The sequence below is a fragment of the Onthophagus taurus genome, chromosome 3 (genome assembly GCF_036711975.1).
Source record: "Onthophagus taurus isolate NC chromosome 3, IU_Otau_3.0, whole genome shotgun sequence".
Taxonomy (NCBI): domain Eukaryota; kingdom Metazoa; phylum Arthropoda; class Insecta; order Coleoptera; family Scarabaeidae; genus Onthophagus; species Onthophagus taurus.
The window spans coordinates 25,829,535-25,847,506 of record NC_091968.1 but is presented as its reverse complement, the minus strand read 5'-3'; the positions used below and the strand labels follow the sequence as shown (position 1 = coordinate 25,847,506).

The 17,972-nt window shown below is 29.2% G+C and overlaps 1 protein-coding gene across 7 annotated transcripts in view; it reads left to right on the top strand.

Moving 5' to 3' along the window:
- LOC111416457 (retinal degeneration A) overlaps positions 1-17,972 on the top strand; it is a 77,369-nt gene that overhangs the window by 44,332 nt on the left and 15,065 nt on the right. For all 7 annotated transcript variants that reach the window (XM_023048484.2, XM_023048482.2, XM_023048480.2 and 4 more), the window contains 5 exons: positions 8,023-8,161; positions 13,252-13,455; positions 13,654-13,911; positions 16,715-17,279; positions 17,331-17,523. In XM_023048484.2, the coding sequence (XP_022904252.2) occupies positions 8,023-8,161; positions 13,252-13,455; positions 13,654-13,911; positions 16,715-17,279; positions 17,331-17,523 (1,359 nt within the window). The remainder of the gene's footprint in view (positions 1-8,022; positions 8,162-13,251; positions 13,456-13,653; positions 13,912-16,714; positions 17,280-17,330; positions 17,524-17,972) is intronic.

Genomic DNA, 17,972 nt, shown 5'->3' with positions numbered 1-17,972 from the left:
TAAAAACCGCAAAAATTATCGCAGTCGTAAAGGTTGGAAGTACGAATAACGGCATAAATGGTATCTATAGGGTGGTCCATAAAATTTTTAATCGTTCATAACATTATTTATGATTAATATAATTTGCTGTCTAATTTTTCGTAGGTTAGAGTTTGTGTTATTAGGAATTTGTTTTGAAATTTAGATTTAAAACCAGGTGTGGTGTTACATTGAATGGGTGCGGATCGTCATTCATGCAAATAACAAAATCTATTTCGGTTTGGATCCGTTTAAATATCCTGCTGAAGAGTTTACTTGGGTTGGGTTGAAAATAGATCCGGGTCAGTAACGATTTGAACTAATTAATTCTTAGAAAACAATTTTTTTCTATTTTCTAACTGATTCTTATTGTGTTGGATGAACAGTTAAAATCCAATCATTAAGTCTAAACACGATGGGTTTATTGGAAATATTCTCCAAGTTATGTAGAGTTAAAAAATTAAAGATGGTGGCTAATAACTGTCATTTTTTGAGGTTATTTTTTGTTATTTTACTAAAAATATAGTTTGTTGGGTATCAAATCAACAGATATTTCATTATCTTTACGAAACTTCACATACTTTTAGGTTATTCAATTTTACGCTGTCAAAAAAAAAATTAAAATGAATCAATTACATTTTTAATCGATTTAAAATTAAAAACTGAATCATTTAAGTCCAAACACGGTGGATTTATCTTAAATAGCTTTGAAGATATAACAAAATTAAAACCAACAAAGATGGCGACTTCTATCTGTCATTTTTGAGGTTATCTTTTATTATTTTATCAAAAATATAGGTTGTTGGGTATCAAATTAAAGGATATTTCATTTTCTTTGCGAAACTTAACATATTTTTTGGTTATCCTTTAAAATTTTGATTTTAAGCTGTCAAAAAAAAATTAAAATAAATCAATTACATTTTCAATCGATTTAAAATTAAAAATTGAATCATTTAAGTCCAAACACGGTGGATTTATCTTAAATAGCTTCGAAGGTATAACAAAATTAAAAGCAACAAAGATGGCGACTACTATCTGTCATTTTTGAGGTTATCTTTTATTATTTTATCGAAATTATAGGTTGTTGGGTATCAAATTAAATGATATTTCATTTTCTTTATGAACCTTAACATATTTTTTGGTTATCCTTTAAAATTTCGATTTTACGCTTGCAAAAAAATTATTAAAATGAATCAATTATATTTGTAATCGATTTAAAATGTAAAATCGAATCATTTAAATCCAAACACGCTGGATTTATCTTAAATATCTTCGAAGATATAACAAAATTAAAAACAACAAAGATGGCGACTACTATCTGTCATTTTTGAGGTTATCTTTTATTATTTTATCAAAAATATAGGTTGTTGGGTATCAAATTAAAGGATATTTCATTTTCTTTGCGAAACTTAACATATTTTTAGGTTATCCTTTAAAATTTCGACTTTACGCTTGCAAAAAAATTATTAAAATTAATAAATTATATTTTTAATCGATTTAAAATTAAAAATCTAATCATTTAAGTCCAAACACGATAGATTTATCTTAAATAGCTTCGAAGACATAACAAAATTAAAAGCAACAAAGATGGCGGCTACTATCTGTCATTTTTGAGGTTATCTTTTATTATTTTATCGAAATTATAGGTTGTTGGGTATCAAATTAAAGGATATTTCATTTTCTTTACGAAATTTAACATATTTTTAGATTATCCTTTAATATTTCGATTCTACGCTACCAAACAAAATTATTAAAATTAATCGATTTAAAATTAAAAATCAAATCATTTAAGTCCAAACACGATGGATTTATTTTAAATATCTTCGAAGATCTATCAAAATTAGAAACAACAAAGATGGCGACTACTATCTGTCATTTTTGAGGTTATCTTTTATTATTTTATCAAAAATATAGGTTGTTGGGTATCAAATTAAAGGATATTTCACTTTCTTTACGAAACTTAACATATTTTTAGGTTATCCTTTAAAATTTCGATTCTACGCTTCCAAAAAGAAATATTAGAATGAATCAATTACATTTTCAATCGATTTAAAATTAAAAATTGAATCATTTAAGTCCAAATACGATGAATTTATCTTAAATAGCTTCAAAGATATAACAAAATTAAAAACAACAAAGATGGCGACTACTATCTGTCATTTTTGAGGTTATCTTTTATATTTTATCGAAATTATAGGTTGTTGGGTATCAAATTAAAGGATATTTCATTTTCTTTATGAAACTGAACATATTTTTAGGTTATCCTTCAAAATTTCGATTTTACGCTTGCAAAAAAATTATTAAAATGAATCAATTATATTTGCAATCGATTTAAAATGTAAGATCGAATAATTTAAATCCAAACACGATGGATTTATCTTAAATATCTTCGAAGATATAACAAAATCAAAAACAACAAAGATGGCGACTACTATCTGTCATTTTTGACGTTATCTTTTATTATTTTATCAAAAATATAGGTTGTTGGGTATCAAATTAAAGGATATTTCATTTTCTTTGCGAAACTTAACATATTTGTAGGTTATCCTTTAAAATTTCGACTTTACGCTTGCAAAAAAATTATTAAAATTAATCAATTATATTTTTAATCGATTTAAAATTAAAAATCGAATCATTTAAGTCCAAACACGGTGGATTTATTTTAAATATCTTCGAAGATCTATCAAAATTAAAAACAACAAAGATGGCGACTACTATCTGTCATTTTTGAGGTTATCTTTTATTATTTTATCAAAAATATAGATTGTTGGGTATCAAATTAAAGGATATTCCATTTTCTTTATAAACCTTAACATATTTTTAGGTTATCCTTTAATATTTCGATTTTACGCTACCAAAAAAATTATTAAAATTAATTAATTACACTTTAAACCGATTTAAAATTAAAAATCGAATCATTTAAGTCCAAACACGATGGATTTATCTAAATGGCTTCGAAAATACAACAAAAATGGCGGCTACTATCTGTCATTTTTGAGGTTATCTTTTATTTTTTAATCAAAAATATAGGTTGTTGGGTATCAAATTAAAGGATATTTCATTTTCTTTACGAAACTTAACATATTTTTAGGTTATTGGCGACTACTCTGCCAATTTTTAGGTTAAATTTTGTTATCTTGTCGAAAATTTCAGTTGATGTATATCAAATTAAAACTTTTTTAATTTTCTTTACGATTCTTTACAAATTTTTATGTAAACATAACAAAAGATTTTTACAAAGCTAATTATAATTTAAATAAAAATAGCCTTTCATTATTTTGTAACAAGACTAGGGAAAATAATTAACTACCTCAAGGGATGAAATGGGAAAAAGTTGGCAGAAGAAGGGGTTAAGTAGATTAAGTAGATCGCGCTGTAGAAATGGTAATAAACACCCTGCTGGTAATTTAAAGATTACCGGGTAGTCGACCGGGGAGGCGGTAAAAGGGGCGTAGCCTCGTTCGATAAGGGTTAATTGCCGTCTGACGGGCTGTGGGTGGTATAAAGTGTCCGAAGACCACCCGCGTTACTCTTGCATAACATGTAAATCGATCCAAAAACGACTATCACATTCACCCACCAACCCCTCAACGTTATAACGCCAGGGGGTCGAAGCTAATAAATTGTGCAATGTACTTTCTACAATGAACCTATACGAACTTTACAAAGTTGTTTACTTTTTAAATTTTCTTAACATTTTTAGCTCCACAAACAATAATACTTTTAACAATAGAGATGTCGTCATAGTTTGTATCATTCTTTTAAATCATTCAATGAGGGGATCTCCCCTTTCCTTCTCTTCTGACACGTATCTCATCGAACGTCCGCATCGTTGACAAAAGGAGGATGTAGATACCGTTAAACGTTGGGGACACAAGAGAAGGGGGGCCCCACCGCGATTCGTTTTGTTGTTGCGTCGAAACTCAACCGGTTAAGTTTTAGTTGCGCGAGATTCATCGTAGGAAAACGTTTCCAATTTAAAGCGAGTCTTAACCGTTTAAAATGATTTACTTTTTGCGAATAATTAATTAAAATAACAATTTGATTAATTTTAAAAAAGATTCGTATTCTTGTGTTAAGTTAATTCGGTTCAAAGTGATACGGTTTGGCCAGATGGTGCAGATGGCATCTGTTAGTAGAAAAAGACAACTGGTTCGTAGGAGGGCCATTTACAAGTATAATAATTTTATAAAATATAGGTAAAAAACGAATTAGGAAAGGGACGTTTAATTGTGATGTTGGTGTTGTTTTTAAATGTGCTTAAGTAACACTTTAGGTCTTTGTTGATGGATTTTTGTATTTTAAAAGGAAGTTAAATGACGCTGTCGAAATACTTGGAGATTGGAAATTATGGGTATTTACTCAAATTTATGTTTATTGTAGATAGGGTCGAAATGTTTACACGAATTGCAAATGTTGGTTTTTTTTTTAACTATTATTACATGATTGGGAATATATCGAAGGATAAATAAAAAAGGAAAAAAACTCATCAGCATTAAGTGAAATGCAAACATGCTGTTTAAATAGTGAGTAAATTAGCAGGAAATTGCGCGCTGATTTATGATAAATCGAAAAATAATAAAAAAATCTTTATTATAATGACATTTAAACGTCAATTTTTTTAATTTAGTTCTTTTAAAAGTTAGGTTAAGTTTGTGTCGATTTAATTTGACAATTAAACGTCAATTTTTAATATAGCTCCTTTAAAAGTGAGATTAAGTTTGTGTCGATTTAATTTGACAATTAAACGTCAATTTTTAATATAGCTCGTTTAAAAGTGAGATTAATTTTGTGTTGATTTCGTTTTACAATAATTAAACATCAATTTTTGTTTTAGCTCCTTGAATAGTGAGGTTAAGTCGTTTATTTGTATATTTAATTTGACGTTTAAAAGTCATTTTTTATTTCAACTTCTTTAAAAGTGAGGTTAAGTTTGTGTCGATTTAATTTGACAGTTAAACGTCAATTTTTATTTTAACTCGTTTAATAGCCAGGTTAAGTCATTTATTTATATAGATTTGACGTTAAAACGTCATTTTTTATTTTAGATTTAATTTTTAAAATAGCTCGTTTAAAAGTGAGGTTAATTTTGTGTCGATTTCGTTTTACAATAATTAAGCGTCAATTTTTATTTTGGCTCCTTTAAAAGTGAGGTTAAATCGTTTATTTTTATAAATTTAATTTGACGTTTAAACGTCACTTTTTATTTCAACTCCTTTAAAAGTGAGTTTAAGTTTGTGTCGATTTAATTTGATAATTAAACGTCATTTTTTATTTTGTCTCCTTTAAAAGTGAGGTTAATTTATTATTTCTTCTACTGGTAGGGTTTTGGAGTTCGAACCTTCATTCATATCATTTTCAAGTCACAAGGTCTCCATTAGTTCCACTTCCCATTACACGACATCTTCCTTCTTCAGCTCCATCGAATTGTCCCGTGGAAAGTAAGGTTAAGTTTGTGTCGAATTAATTTGACAATTAAACGTCAATTTTTATTTTAGGTCCTTTAAAAGTAAGGTTAAGTCGTTTATTTGTGTAGATTTGATTTGACGTTTAAACGTCATTTTTTATTTTGGCTCCTTTAAAAGTGAGGTTAAGTTTCTGTCGATTTAATTTGATAATTAAACGTCAATTTTTAAAATAGCTCTTTTAAAAGTAAGGTTAAGTTTGTGTCGATTTAATTTGACAATTAAACGTCAATTTTTATTTTGGCTCCTTTAAAAGTGAGGTTAACACTTTTAAAGGAGCCAAAATAAAAATTGACGTTTAATTGTCGTTTATTTATATAAATTTAATTTGACGTTTAAACGTCATTTTTTATTTTGGCTCCTTTAAAAGTGAGGTTAAGTTGGTGTCGATTTAATTTGACAATTAAATGTCAATTTTTAATTTAGCTCGTTTAAAAGTGAGGATAATTTTGTGTCGATTTCGTTTTACAATAATTAAACATCAATTTTTAATTTAGCTCTTTTCAAAGTGAGAAGTCGTTTATTTGTATAGATTTAATTTGACGTTTAAACGTCATTTTTTATTTCGCTTCTTTAAAAGTAAGGTTAAGTTTGTGTCGATTTAATGTGACAACTAAACGTCAATTTTTAAGGTTAATCGGTGAATTTGAATAAAAAGTGTTTAAAATGAAAGTGAATAAGGATTGCGGAAAGATGAATCAGGTTGTTTTATATCAATAACTTTTCTATTATTGTTATTTTTTTAAATAAACCGTTTCGAAAATACACAAATCTCGCTCGCGCCACCAACCGCAACGATTTCTACGTATAAATAAACATCCGTTCACGGTTCTAAATAACGATCAGTTTGTGAAAACAAACCCGGCGTTGGTCCCAAATATGACGAACGGTGTCAAGAGATCCTGTCAATAACCCATCGTCATTATGGTGATGGTTTGCGATAAAAAAATAATCAAACAAAAAAAAGTGTTAAAAAATTTATCGATTTTCCCCACCCAAAAATTAACTGTGTAGGGTTTCGCGAGAGAGCTCGTGCTAATTAACAGTCATAATTACGGTGATTTATTATTTAATCGCTATTAAAATAATCTAACCGCGACGGTGGTTTTAACGGTATTAAATTAAAATATATAATATTGCGATTATTTATTAAATATTTAAAAAATATGTTTTATAAATTCCATCTAGTTTTTCCTGACGTCATAGTAACGCAAATACGAGTCGTTTTATCATTAAACGTACAGAACACGGTAAATCTATTGTTAAAGAAAGATAACACTTTTTTAACTAGATTTAGACATGGATTAAAAAATTAACATAACTTTTACAAAATAAACCAATACATCCCAAAAACGTTTGAAGACCAGCCATTAAAGTCATTGTTAAAAACAGGAAGAACTCAAAAATGGGCATCAGATCCAAAATAAGATGCCCTTGATGCTTGGACACAATCATTTTTCAGACTAAAGTTAATTCCATAAACTTTTGCACCGTTTTGAACCTTGAGATTGGACAGAAAGGCAATTCAAGCTTACATAAAGCTTAATGAAGTTATACCAGGCCACAAAAACATTGTGATTAATGAAAATGCGAACAAGCTGGCTGTGGACTACAAAAAAGCACTTAAAACATGTGAATGTAATAAACCGGTGTATACGTGCTGGAATGAGATGAGAGTGTTGAGAGTAATAACAGAGATCAGAGAAGAATACCAAGTGGAAGATTTTGTCAATTTTTGAAAGATGTAATGACTCCGCATAATTGGGACGTCGTTTAATGAGACATCCGCTTAATCGGGACAAACCCATCATTTTCTGTCTCACTCCAACTAATCATAATAACGTAGCCTTCCTTTTACTTATTGTTAGAGTTAAAGAATGACTAAGTTTCTGAGGAAAATCACTGACTTAAACAAAATGAAAAAACGTATAAACGTATATATTAGTCGAAAACAAGCCGGTAAATCATACGTATAAACGCACGAGTCCTTTCGATGTATGTATATTTCATAAATTTCAATAAGCAAATGGTTCGAGGAATGGCGGTCTTAAATTGTTTACGGGCGTCATGATACCAACGCCGCCGCCACCGCCGCCGCCGCCACACCGGCCGGTTAGCGGATCGATTACGACGACGACGACGTGCGGCACGTGTTCGCATAAATAATTTGGCCGCGATTCAATCCCGTAATAATTCTATTTCTAAAACGTCCACTCGATTGTGTTGGCATTTTTGAAATGTGCACGTTTTCGGCTTTTTATTATTTCTGTTATGTTGGAACTATTGTTGTGGTAGAACTTTTATTAAAACTGAAAATTTAACTATAAACGTGCTTTGAAAAGCTTCCAAACTCTCCACCTACTTTAACTCCGTTTCTCGTTGTTGTACGCGTAAAATAACTTTTTAATTTGCTTTTGAGATTAAAGCGAATTTTTTTTTCGTCTTTTTTTCGCTGCGATTATTTAAATATTTATAAGATTGTTGTTTAACTGAAATTGTTTTTTCTTTCTTTTTAATTCAAATTTTATTTCATTTTTAGAAAGAGCCATACTGAAGGTGGGGAAAGGATTCTTAGATCAACACCCGATTGGGGGGACCAGGCTATTAATGGGGACCACCTCTGGATACCAACTTCGGTTTCTGGAGATTTTTGTTATGCCGGGGATACAGATTGTACCGTAAGTAACTAAAAAAATCTAATAATTACAGTTTTTGTTTACAACAAACATATTTCATTATTATAACCAAATCATTTCAATTAAGACTACTTAGATTATAAAATGATTAGTGGCTAAAATCTTTTATACAATAGATATTTGTATGATAATGTTGCGATAAACCTAAACACCTCCCTTATTGATTTTTCATATAAGCTACAACTTTAAATATAGTCAAATTTATAAAATATTGTAGTGACTAATGTTGTATGAGGAAGATCCAGGCTTCCATTTCTAGTATTTCGCCTTCTCTCAGTACTATCTAGTCTTTAATCTGTAGTATCTAGTCTTCTGCTAGTGATATTTAGCAGTTAAGATTAGGTTTTTTATCCATTTCACATTTTTTGATTATAATATGTTGGTGGTTGTTCCCGCTTTCGCTAACCAGTTTTAATGTGTCCTTACATTTACGTTTTCATTATTGTTCCCGTAAAACAAATTCATTCGAATATAATGTTTTTATACTTTGATTCATATACAAATTTGTGTTTAAATGTAACTTAGAAGCTACTTGACGTAAGTTCATATATCCAATTTTATTGAATAATTTTCTTAAAACTTTATTTTTAATCATATAAACTTATAACTTAATTATAATATGTTTTGTAACTAAACTAGTTTAGAGAAATGCCTAAAAAGATTGCCCAAAACAGATAACATTGCCCAAACATCACAAATACTAGAGTCAAAATGATGTTTCGCGTAAAAATGTTTGAAGAAAATTATCTAGAGTTTGATTTTGTACATTTTGACATATTTTTGATTTTGTCGTTTTTCAACTAGTTTCTATTTTATACCTATAGAATTTAAGTTTAACTAGTTTCGGCCCTTGGCCACCTTCCATTTTACAAACAAGCTTCTTACTATTACTTTTTTTTTTCTTAAAAAAGATCACATAAAATCGCCGAAATCAGATTATTAGTTACTAATTTACAAAATAAAAGTTTAAAAAGTTGTAAAATAAAATTAAGGACGAAATGTTACAAATTTACAGGTTAAAATTTAAGAACGCTCTTTTTTAACAAAAGAAATATTAAGAAACTTGAGAAAACATTAGATTAACTTCAGTTATAAAACTTCTATTATATGATAACTAACTTCAGGTTTAAAATGTCAACGTCAATTTTGACATATTTGTAATCTTCATTAAAAATCCTTTAAAATGAGTACAAACACGACATATTTATCTTGATTATTAATGAAGTTATGGTCAACTTCCGGTTAAGAATGTCAACGTCAATTTTGACATATTTGTAATCGTTGTGAAAAATCCTTTAAAATGAGTCCAAACATGGTACGTTTAATTCCAATATTACTCGAGATATAAGCAACTTCCGGTTTGAAATGTCAATGTCATTTGACATATTCTTAATTTTTATAAAATGTCTTAATATTTGTCACAAAAAGAAAAATATAATAAAAAAAAATCAAAAATTAAGGTTGGTATTAATATTTAAAAATTAAATTGCTATCTTCATTGTTGCTAACTTCGGGTTTAATGTTTTTTATTCTAACTTTTTTGTTTTTTAAGATAAGTGCGTCTTGTTTGGACTCAATTTAAAGTTTTTTTAATAAAGAATACATCACGAAAGAACACCATGAAGTTGTCCATTTGTCTCTTATATGATAACTAACTTCAGGTTTAAAATGTCAACCTCAATTTTGACATATTTGTAATCTTCATTAAAAATCCTTTAAAATGAGTACAAACACGACATGTTTATCTTCAATATTAATGGAGTTATGGTCAACTTCCGGTTAAGAATGTCAACGTCAATTTTGACATATTTGAAATCGTCGTGAAAAATCCTTTAAAATGAGTCCAAACATGATACGTTTAATTCCAATATTACTCCAGATATAAGCAACTTCCGGTTTGAAATGTCAATGTCATTTTGACATATTCTTAATTTATCTAGAACCTTTATAAAATTTATGTTGTTTTCCTGATTTTTAGTAACATTACCAGTAGCTAAATAGTTGAGGTTAAAATACTAATAAATTTTTAGATAAATACGATTTTAACGAAGTACATATTTGTTGTAAAAACGTGCTACAAAGTAATTAAATAGAACAAAACACCTTTTCTAGGTAAATAAATGGCAAATAAACACCCCACATTTTTTATGCACCTTTCCTTTTTGAATAACGAAAGGTCAAACGTCACTGTGACATATCTATTTCAAAACATGATAAAACAAAATTCCCTGTTAATTTTGCCAATTTTACAATAATTTGACAGGTATTATAGAAAAAAAATGAACTATGCTATCTTCATTGTTGCTAACTTCGGGTTTAACGTTTTTTAATAGGAAATGGGTTTTCATCCATATTGGTATATTATATGTGTTTTTTAAAACTAAACAATGTTTATACTCCAATATATTTTATAAATTTATTAACTCTACCGGTTTCGGCCTAGACCATCGTTAGGAGTCTCGTTGTATAAGGTTGAGGTTAAGAAACACATTCAAATTTACATTCAATTACATTCAAATTTTGATATATTATTAATGGACTAAACTTAGGAAACGAGAATAGAAATGTAGCAGATGTGTCAAGTGAAACATATAATGTCGGGTATATAGACATATTAATGTGTTTTATCTAACTTTTTTGTTTTTTAAGATAAGTGCGTCTTGTTTAGACTCAATTTAAACTTTTTTTTAATAAAGAATACATCATGAAATAACACCATGAAGTTGTTCATGTGTCTATTATATGATAACTAACTTCAGGTTTAAAATGTCAACCTCAGTTTTGACATATTTGTAATCGCCATTAAAAATCCTTTAAAATGAGTACAAACACGACATATTTATCTTCAATATTAATGAAGTTATGATCAACTTCCGGTTAAGAATGTCAACGTCAATTTTGACATATTTGTAATCGTTGTGAAAAATCCTTTAAAATGAGTCCAAACATGACAGGTTTAATTCCAATATTACTCGAGATGTAAGCAACTTCCGGTTTGAAATGTCAATGTCATTTTGACATATTAATTTTTATAAAATGTCTTAATATGTGTCACAAAAACAAAAATATAATAAAAAAATCAAAAATTAAGGTTGGTATTAATATTTAAAAATTAAATTGCTATCTTCATTGTTGCTAACTTCGGGTTTAATGTTTTTTTTTATTCAAACTATTTTGTTTTTTGACATAAATGTGTCATGTTTGGACACATTTTAAAGGTTTTTTAATGAAGATGACAAATATGTCAAAATTGACGTTGACGTTTCAAACCGGAAGTGATTGTATCTCCATTAATATTAAAGTTAAATATATCGAGTTTGGACTCAATTTAAAGTTTTTTTTAATAAAGAATACATCATGAAATAACACCATGAAGTTGTTCATGTGTCTATTATATGATAACTAACTTCAGGTTTAAAATGTCAACCTCAGTTTTGACAAATTTGTAATGTTCATTAAAAATCCTTTAAAATGAGTACAAACACGACATATTTATCTTCAATATTAATGAAGTTATGGTCAACTTCCGGTTAAGAATGTCAACGTCAATTTTGACATATTTGTAATCGTTGTGAAAAATCCTTTAAAATGAGTCCAAACATGACAGGTTTAATTCCAATATTACTCGAGACATAAGCAACTTCCGGTTTGAAATGTCAATGTCATTTTGACATTAATTTTTATAAAATGTCTTAATATGTGTCACAAAAACAAAAATATAATAAAAAAAATCAAAAATTAAGGTTGGTATTAACATTTAAAAATTAAATTGCTATCTTGATTGTTGCTAACTTCGGGTTTAATGGTTTTTATTCTAACTTTTTTGTTTTTTGAGATAAGTGCGCCATGTTTGGACTCATTTTAAAGGTTTTTTAATGAAGATGACAAATATGTCAAAATTGACGTTGACGTTTCAAACCGGAAGTGATTGTATCTCCATTAATATTAAAATTAAATATATCGAGTTTGGACTCATTTTAAAGGATTTTTTATGAAGGGGACAAATATGTCAAAATTAAAAGTGGAAAGCTCGAACTTTTTGGTTTTAGTAGACAAATGCGTCATGTTTGGATTCATTTTAAAGGTTATTTTATGAAGATAGACTTAAATTCTATATAAATTAAAAGATATGTAGTATCTCGTCTTCTGTCATGAGTATCAAGTCCTTTGAAAGAAGAACGTAGTATCTTAATAGTAGGGTTGGGTTGGCTACTGGTTATTTATTTATTTGCCATGTTTATATGGAAATTAAACATCCGTTTAATCCCTAAATATTGTTTTTTTAACTAGATTTTGCTAAAATATTTTTTTAATGCTTTATTTTTTGTATAAAATGGTTGAAAACGATATTGGGAACAAAGAACAAATTAGGGTGTTGGGAAAAAAAATGTGGTTGAAAAACCTTTGAAATAAACACGGTGTCATACGTCATTATTTCTGTCATAACGGAGAATAATGGGGGGCCTCGCGTCGTTTGTTATCCCCAGTTGGGGCTCGTGGTGTTACATTTCAACACAAAAAAAAATAATCCACCAGGTACGATTTTCAAAACGACCCCTGGTTTTATCTCGAATGACCCTTTCAATTCATTTCTCTAAATATAGGTTGTTTTTCAGTAATGAAAGGTTCTTTTCAAAAAAAAATTATGTGGTTTCGATTAAATTAAATGTAAAATAATCAATATCTGTGAATAGTTATGTTAAGACTACAATTTTTTTTAATTAAAAATAAATTTTCCCTCGAATACCAACCCATCCGTTATTGCACGCTCGAAGTTGGGAAAACAACACTACTAAAACCGTCCCGTTCGTTCCCGTTTAATTGGAATTCTTGAATAATAACTGCCTCTTTCTTTTCCTGTTATCTCAATTTTCCACCCTCGTTTTTTTATCCTCATCACACTTCAAAAAAAAAAGAATGAAAAAATGGAAATTGTTCTTCCTAACCACGCGAAACAAAAACAATTTCTCAATTTTCAAAGTCTCCTCCAGATACAAATTTATTCCAACATAGTTTTACTTCTTATTGTTTCCCTTTGTTATAGTTTTAACACTTTTTTTTTATTTGTGTAGAAACACGGACCCAGACTGAAATGTTCTGCTTGCAATGTAATCGCCCACCAGGGATGCATCAACATTCTCGTCGATCGCGTGAAATTTACATGTAAACCTACTTTTCGAGATGTTGGGGTCCGTCAATACCGAGAACAAACCTGTATACATCATCACTGGGTACATAGAAGATCGGAAAAAGGGAAATGTAGGCAGTGTGGAAAGGTAAACATAAAAACTAAGCTTAAATTGTTCGATTGAAAGGTACTAAATTGACCTAATTACCACACAATGTTTCTGACATTTGATTGGCATGTTAATAATTAACTACAATTTACGATTTGTGTTTAATATCGGGTCGATTAAAATTAGATCAAATGTCTAAATACCTATGTAATTAATTTCTGTTGTATTATTTTGCAGTCATTCCAATCGAAATTATCGTTCAGTAGTAAAGAAATCGTCGCGTTGAGTTGTTCGTGGTGTAAAGTAGCTTATCACAATAAAGAGAGCTGCTTCAACATACAAAGAATCGGGGAAGAATGTAAATTGGGCGTACACAACAGTATTATAGTTCCACCATCGTGGATCATTAAATTACCGAAAAAAGGTAGTTTTAAATCCAGTTTAAGGAAAAGTCCGAAAAAGAGGACGTCAACTAAAAAGAAATCAAAAGAAAAAGTAAGTTAATAAATTGAAGTAACATTATACTCTATTTTTTAATTCGGAGGAGTGTTTTCAAATTGAAAGGTTGCTATTGATCAGTTTTAAGCAAAAATTACACTAGGAAAATTCAAGATGTTGCCGGCTGCTTAGAAAGCTTCGGATTTAGCCGTGCGTCTTAAGAAAAAAAAAAGTTTAACATTCTAACATGTTAAACTTTTCGTAATTTTCTTAATCTATCTTAAAAAACAGGCTTTTTTTTGATTATTTGTTTATTAAATTCGTTATTGTTTTCTGATTACCAATATATGGGGTTAGATAGGTCCATTTCTTATTGTTTTAGAATAAAGCTAAAAATAAACTTTTTTTTAGTGTCGTCAAAAAAAAATTAAATTTACAGTTTCCTGTAAATTATGGTACTATAACCAAAAATTATTATTCTATTAAAAATTTATATAAAATTTACTTTATTTTCTAATAAGTAACATTCTAACATGTTAAACTTTTCGTAATTTTCTCTTAATCCATCTTAAAAAACAGGATTTTTAATTTGACACTTCAGAAAATGTTGAATACAAACAAGTTTGTTATGTTTATTTCAATTAAAAAAAATAAAGTCCAAAAAAATATTTATGAGCGCCATCTATCAATAATTTATTAAGTCATTTAATAATAATATTAAATATTAATAAAAAATGTGAAATAATGCAATCTATTCCAACTTTTGTGTAAATCAAATATAAATTAAATAGTTCAACAAATGTATGTATTTCAAATATCAAATAGGTATGTTTTCTTAATTTTTAGTTATAATTTACAGGAAACTGTAAATTTAATTTCTTCGACGACAATAAGAAATAGACCTGTCAAACCCTATATTTTTGTAATCAGAAAAAAATAACGAATTTAATAAGAGAGTGGTTGTTTCCATTTAAAAACTTTTTTGTGTTATTGGTTTTTTTAATAAAGAATACATCATGAAAGAACACCATGAAATTGTCCATTTGGCTATTATATGATAACATTGATAACTAACTTCAGGTGTAAAATGTCAACCTCAATTTTGACATATTTGTAATCTTCATTAAAAATCCTTTAAAGCGAGTGCAAACACGACATATTTATCTTCAATATTAATGGGCGCGTTCACCAGAGAATTCCGTTTACGTTGGCAAACGCAAACGGGTTACGATTGCGTTGGTGATTTGGTGAACGTCCAATTTTTCTATAAACATATGCTTTGATAACAACAGATGGCGCTTTAATGACAATTATTTACAATTTTAATTAATTTATAGGTACATACCTATATATTTTTCAATGATAGTATACACTAACCCATTAAATAAATAATTTCGGGCTTCTGCCATTCTTTTTTGTTGATTTTAAATTTAAGATGACACAAACACCAAACATCGTTTACGTTTGCTAACGGAAAAATCATACGATTGATAAAATGGCGGCCGTTTACCAAACACGTTTGAAGTTAGCGTTGCGTTCACCAGAAATGTTGCCAACAGTTTGCTCTCTGTTTGCAAACGTTGACAGTTGGTGAACGCGCCCAATGTAGTTATGATGAACTTCCGGTCAGAAATGTCAACCTCAATTTTGACATATTTGCAATCACCGTGAAAAATCCTCTAAAATAAGCTCAAACATGATACGTTCCGGAAACTTCCGGTTTGAAATGTCAACGTCATTTTGACAAGTTTCGGGTTTAGCCGTGCGTCTGAAGAGGTTTTAGTGTAATGTCAAATTATATTGACATATTGCATTTTATTTGGGACAAAGTAAGTACAGTATCGTACCCAACGTCATCATTACAAGTATGCAACCAATATCACGGTATTGGTAGTGCAATAGGCGATTTGCGTATATGGTTGCATACTTGCAATGATTTTTGCTCTGGTTTTTATTATGTTTAAACAAATAAGTAATTAAATTCGTAACTACAATTTACTTAAAATCCTCTCAGGTTTTAAAACTCCCGCCAAAAAATAGCTTTCAAAAATTATACTGTGTAAACGTGACTTTTCATTTTACTTCTCCGAATTAAAAACTAGAGTATTAGAAACATTCGAATGTTAATTTGTGTTTGAACATTCTCAGTTTCATTATTCATAAACGCCATATTATTATACTCCTGTAACGATACATGACCATCATGGTTTGGATCAACAACATCTAAAATCTTCAAATTCCAGATAAAACATAACCCATCGCTCTCAAAGACTCTTAAATATCTTGATGATTAAGAATTACCGGATTCCTCTTTATCGACATGTTCAAACATCACCGAAAAGTCTTTAAGAGCATCTTCGCTAACACTCGATTGATGATTACACACTTGTATTTGTTGCTTCAAATTATGTTGCAATCTCATTCCCTCTGTTTTCCTAAAATAGCCCCAAGATCCTCGATTTTCTTTAAATCAGCGCGTCGACCTCGAACTTCAAGTGCTTTACGTTTAGTTGTTTCAAGTTGTTGTTCTAACGAACCTGATTTTTCCTGAATCATTGAAGTGCTAAATTAATTAATTTTGAATTACATTAAAATTGTTAACTTTAGTTAAAAAAATTAATTTCAAAAAAGTGAGGTTATGATTATATTTGTTGACATTTCATGCAAACCAAGTAAATATTTTTTCCACTAAAAATTTTATGTTGGTAATGATTAAATGTCAAAAATTAATATCAATTTTTAAAACAACATTATTTTAATTAAAGTTTAAAGCTAAAAAAAAAGAATTAGTTTTAAACTGTAATTAATAATTCTAGTTTTAGCTGTTATAAATTAATTAATTTAATTTATTTTTCTTTAGGAAAAGGACCAAAAAACATTTGTGATAAAACCAATCCCAACAACAACGGTAACACCAGTCATAGTTTTTATAAATCCAAAATCGGGAGGTAATCAAGGTGTAAAACTTCTTCAAAAATTCCAATGGCTGCTAAATCCACGACAAGTTTTTGATTTAACACAAGGTGGTCCGAAAGCGGGTGTAGAACTCTTTAAAAAAGTACCAAATTTGCGAATATTAGCATGCGGCGGTGATGGAACCGTCGGTTGGATCTTGAGCGTGATCGATCAAATCGGAATCTCACCACCACCAGCAGTCGGGGTTTTACCGCTAGGAACCGGAAACGATTTAGCTCGAGCTTTGGGTTGGGGCGGTGGCTACACAGACGAACCCATCTCGAAGATTTTAAGCAATATTAGCGCATCCGAAACGGTTTCGTTGGATCGATGGTCGCTCGAAGTTCAAAAGAACCCCAATTGCGATGCGAACGAGGGTGGAAAAGAAAATTTACCGTTAAACGTTGTTAATAATTATTATTCATTGGGAGTCGATGCTCACATCGCTTTGGAATTTCACGAAGCTAGAGGTAAGATTCGTTATTTAATATTTTCGGTTTTTTTTAAACAAATTCTTTTAGAGGCTCACCCAGAAAAATTTAATTCCCGATTAAGGAATAAAATGTTTTACGGACAAATGGGCGGGAAAGATTTATTAAAAAGGAAATGGAAAGGTTTAGCAGAATTTGTTACATTAGAATGTGATGGAAAGGATTTAACCCCAAAATTGAAGGAATTAAAAGTTCACGCTATCGTTTTTTTAAACATTCCAAGGTATGTTTTATAATTATAATTATTATTTCAATACAGTAATAGCTTGATATAATGGACAAAACATTTTTAAGTCTTACATGTTAGATAATTATAGTTAAAATCCATTATACCAGTTGTTTGATTCGTGAGAAGGTAATTAAAAAATTTAATATTCTTAGTATTGTACTTTTGAAACACGTTAAAAAAGAACGTTCTTTTTAACGTTCTGTTGTTTGTCGTAACCTCAAAGTAATTTTATTTAAAATATTTGCAATTACACTTAATACTTTGCAATATGACATCTTAGTTAACTCTTATGACATTAGTCTCTGAAGATGGCCATGGGCCGAAACTAGTAAGACTTAATTAAATAAATAATAAAACCAATTTCAAAGGTACAATACTAAGAATATTAAATTTAATTACCTTCTCACGATACATGTTAGAGCAGTTAGAGCTTTGTAAATAGA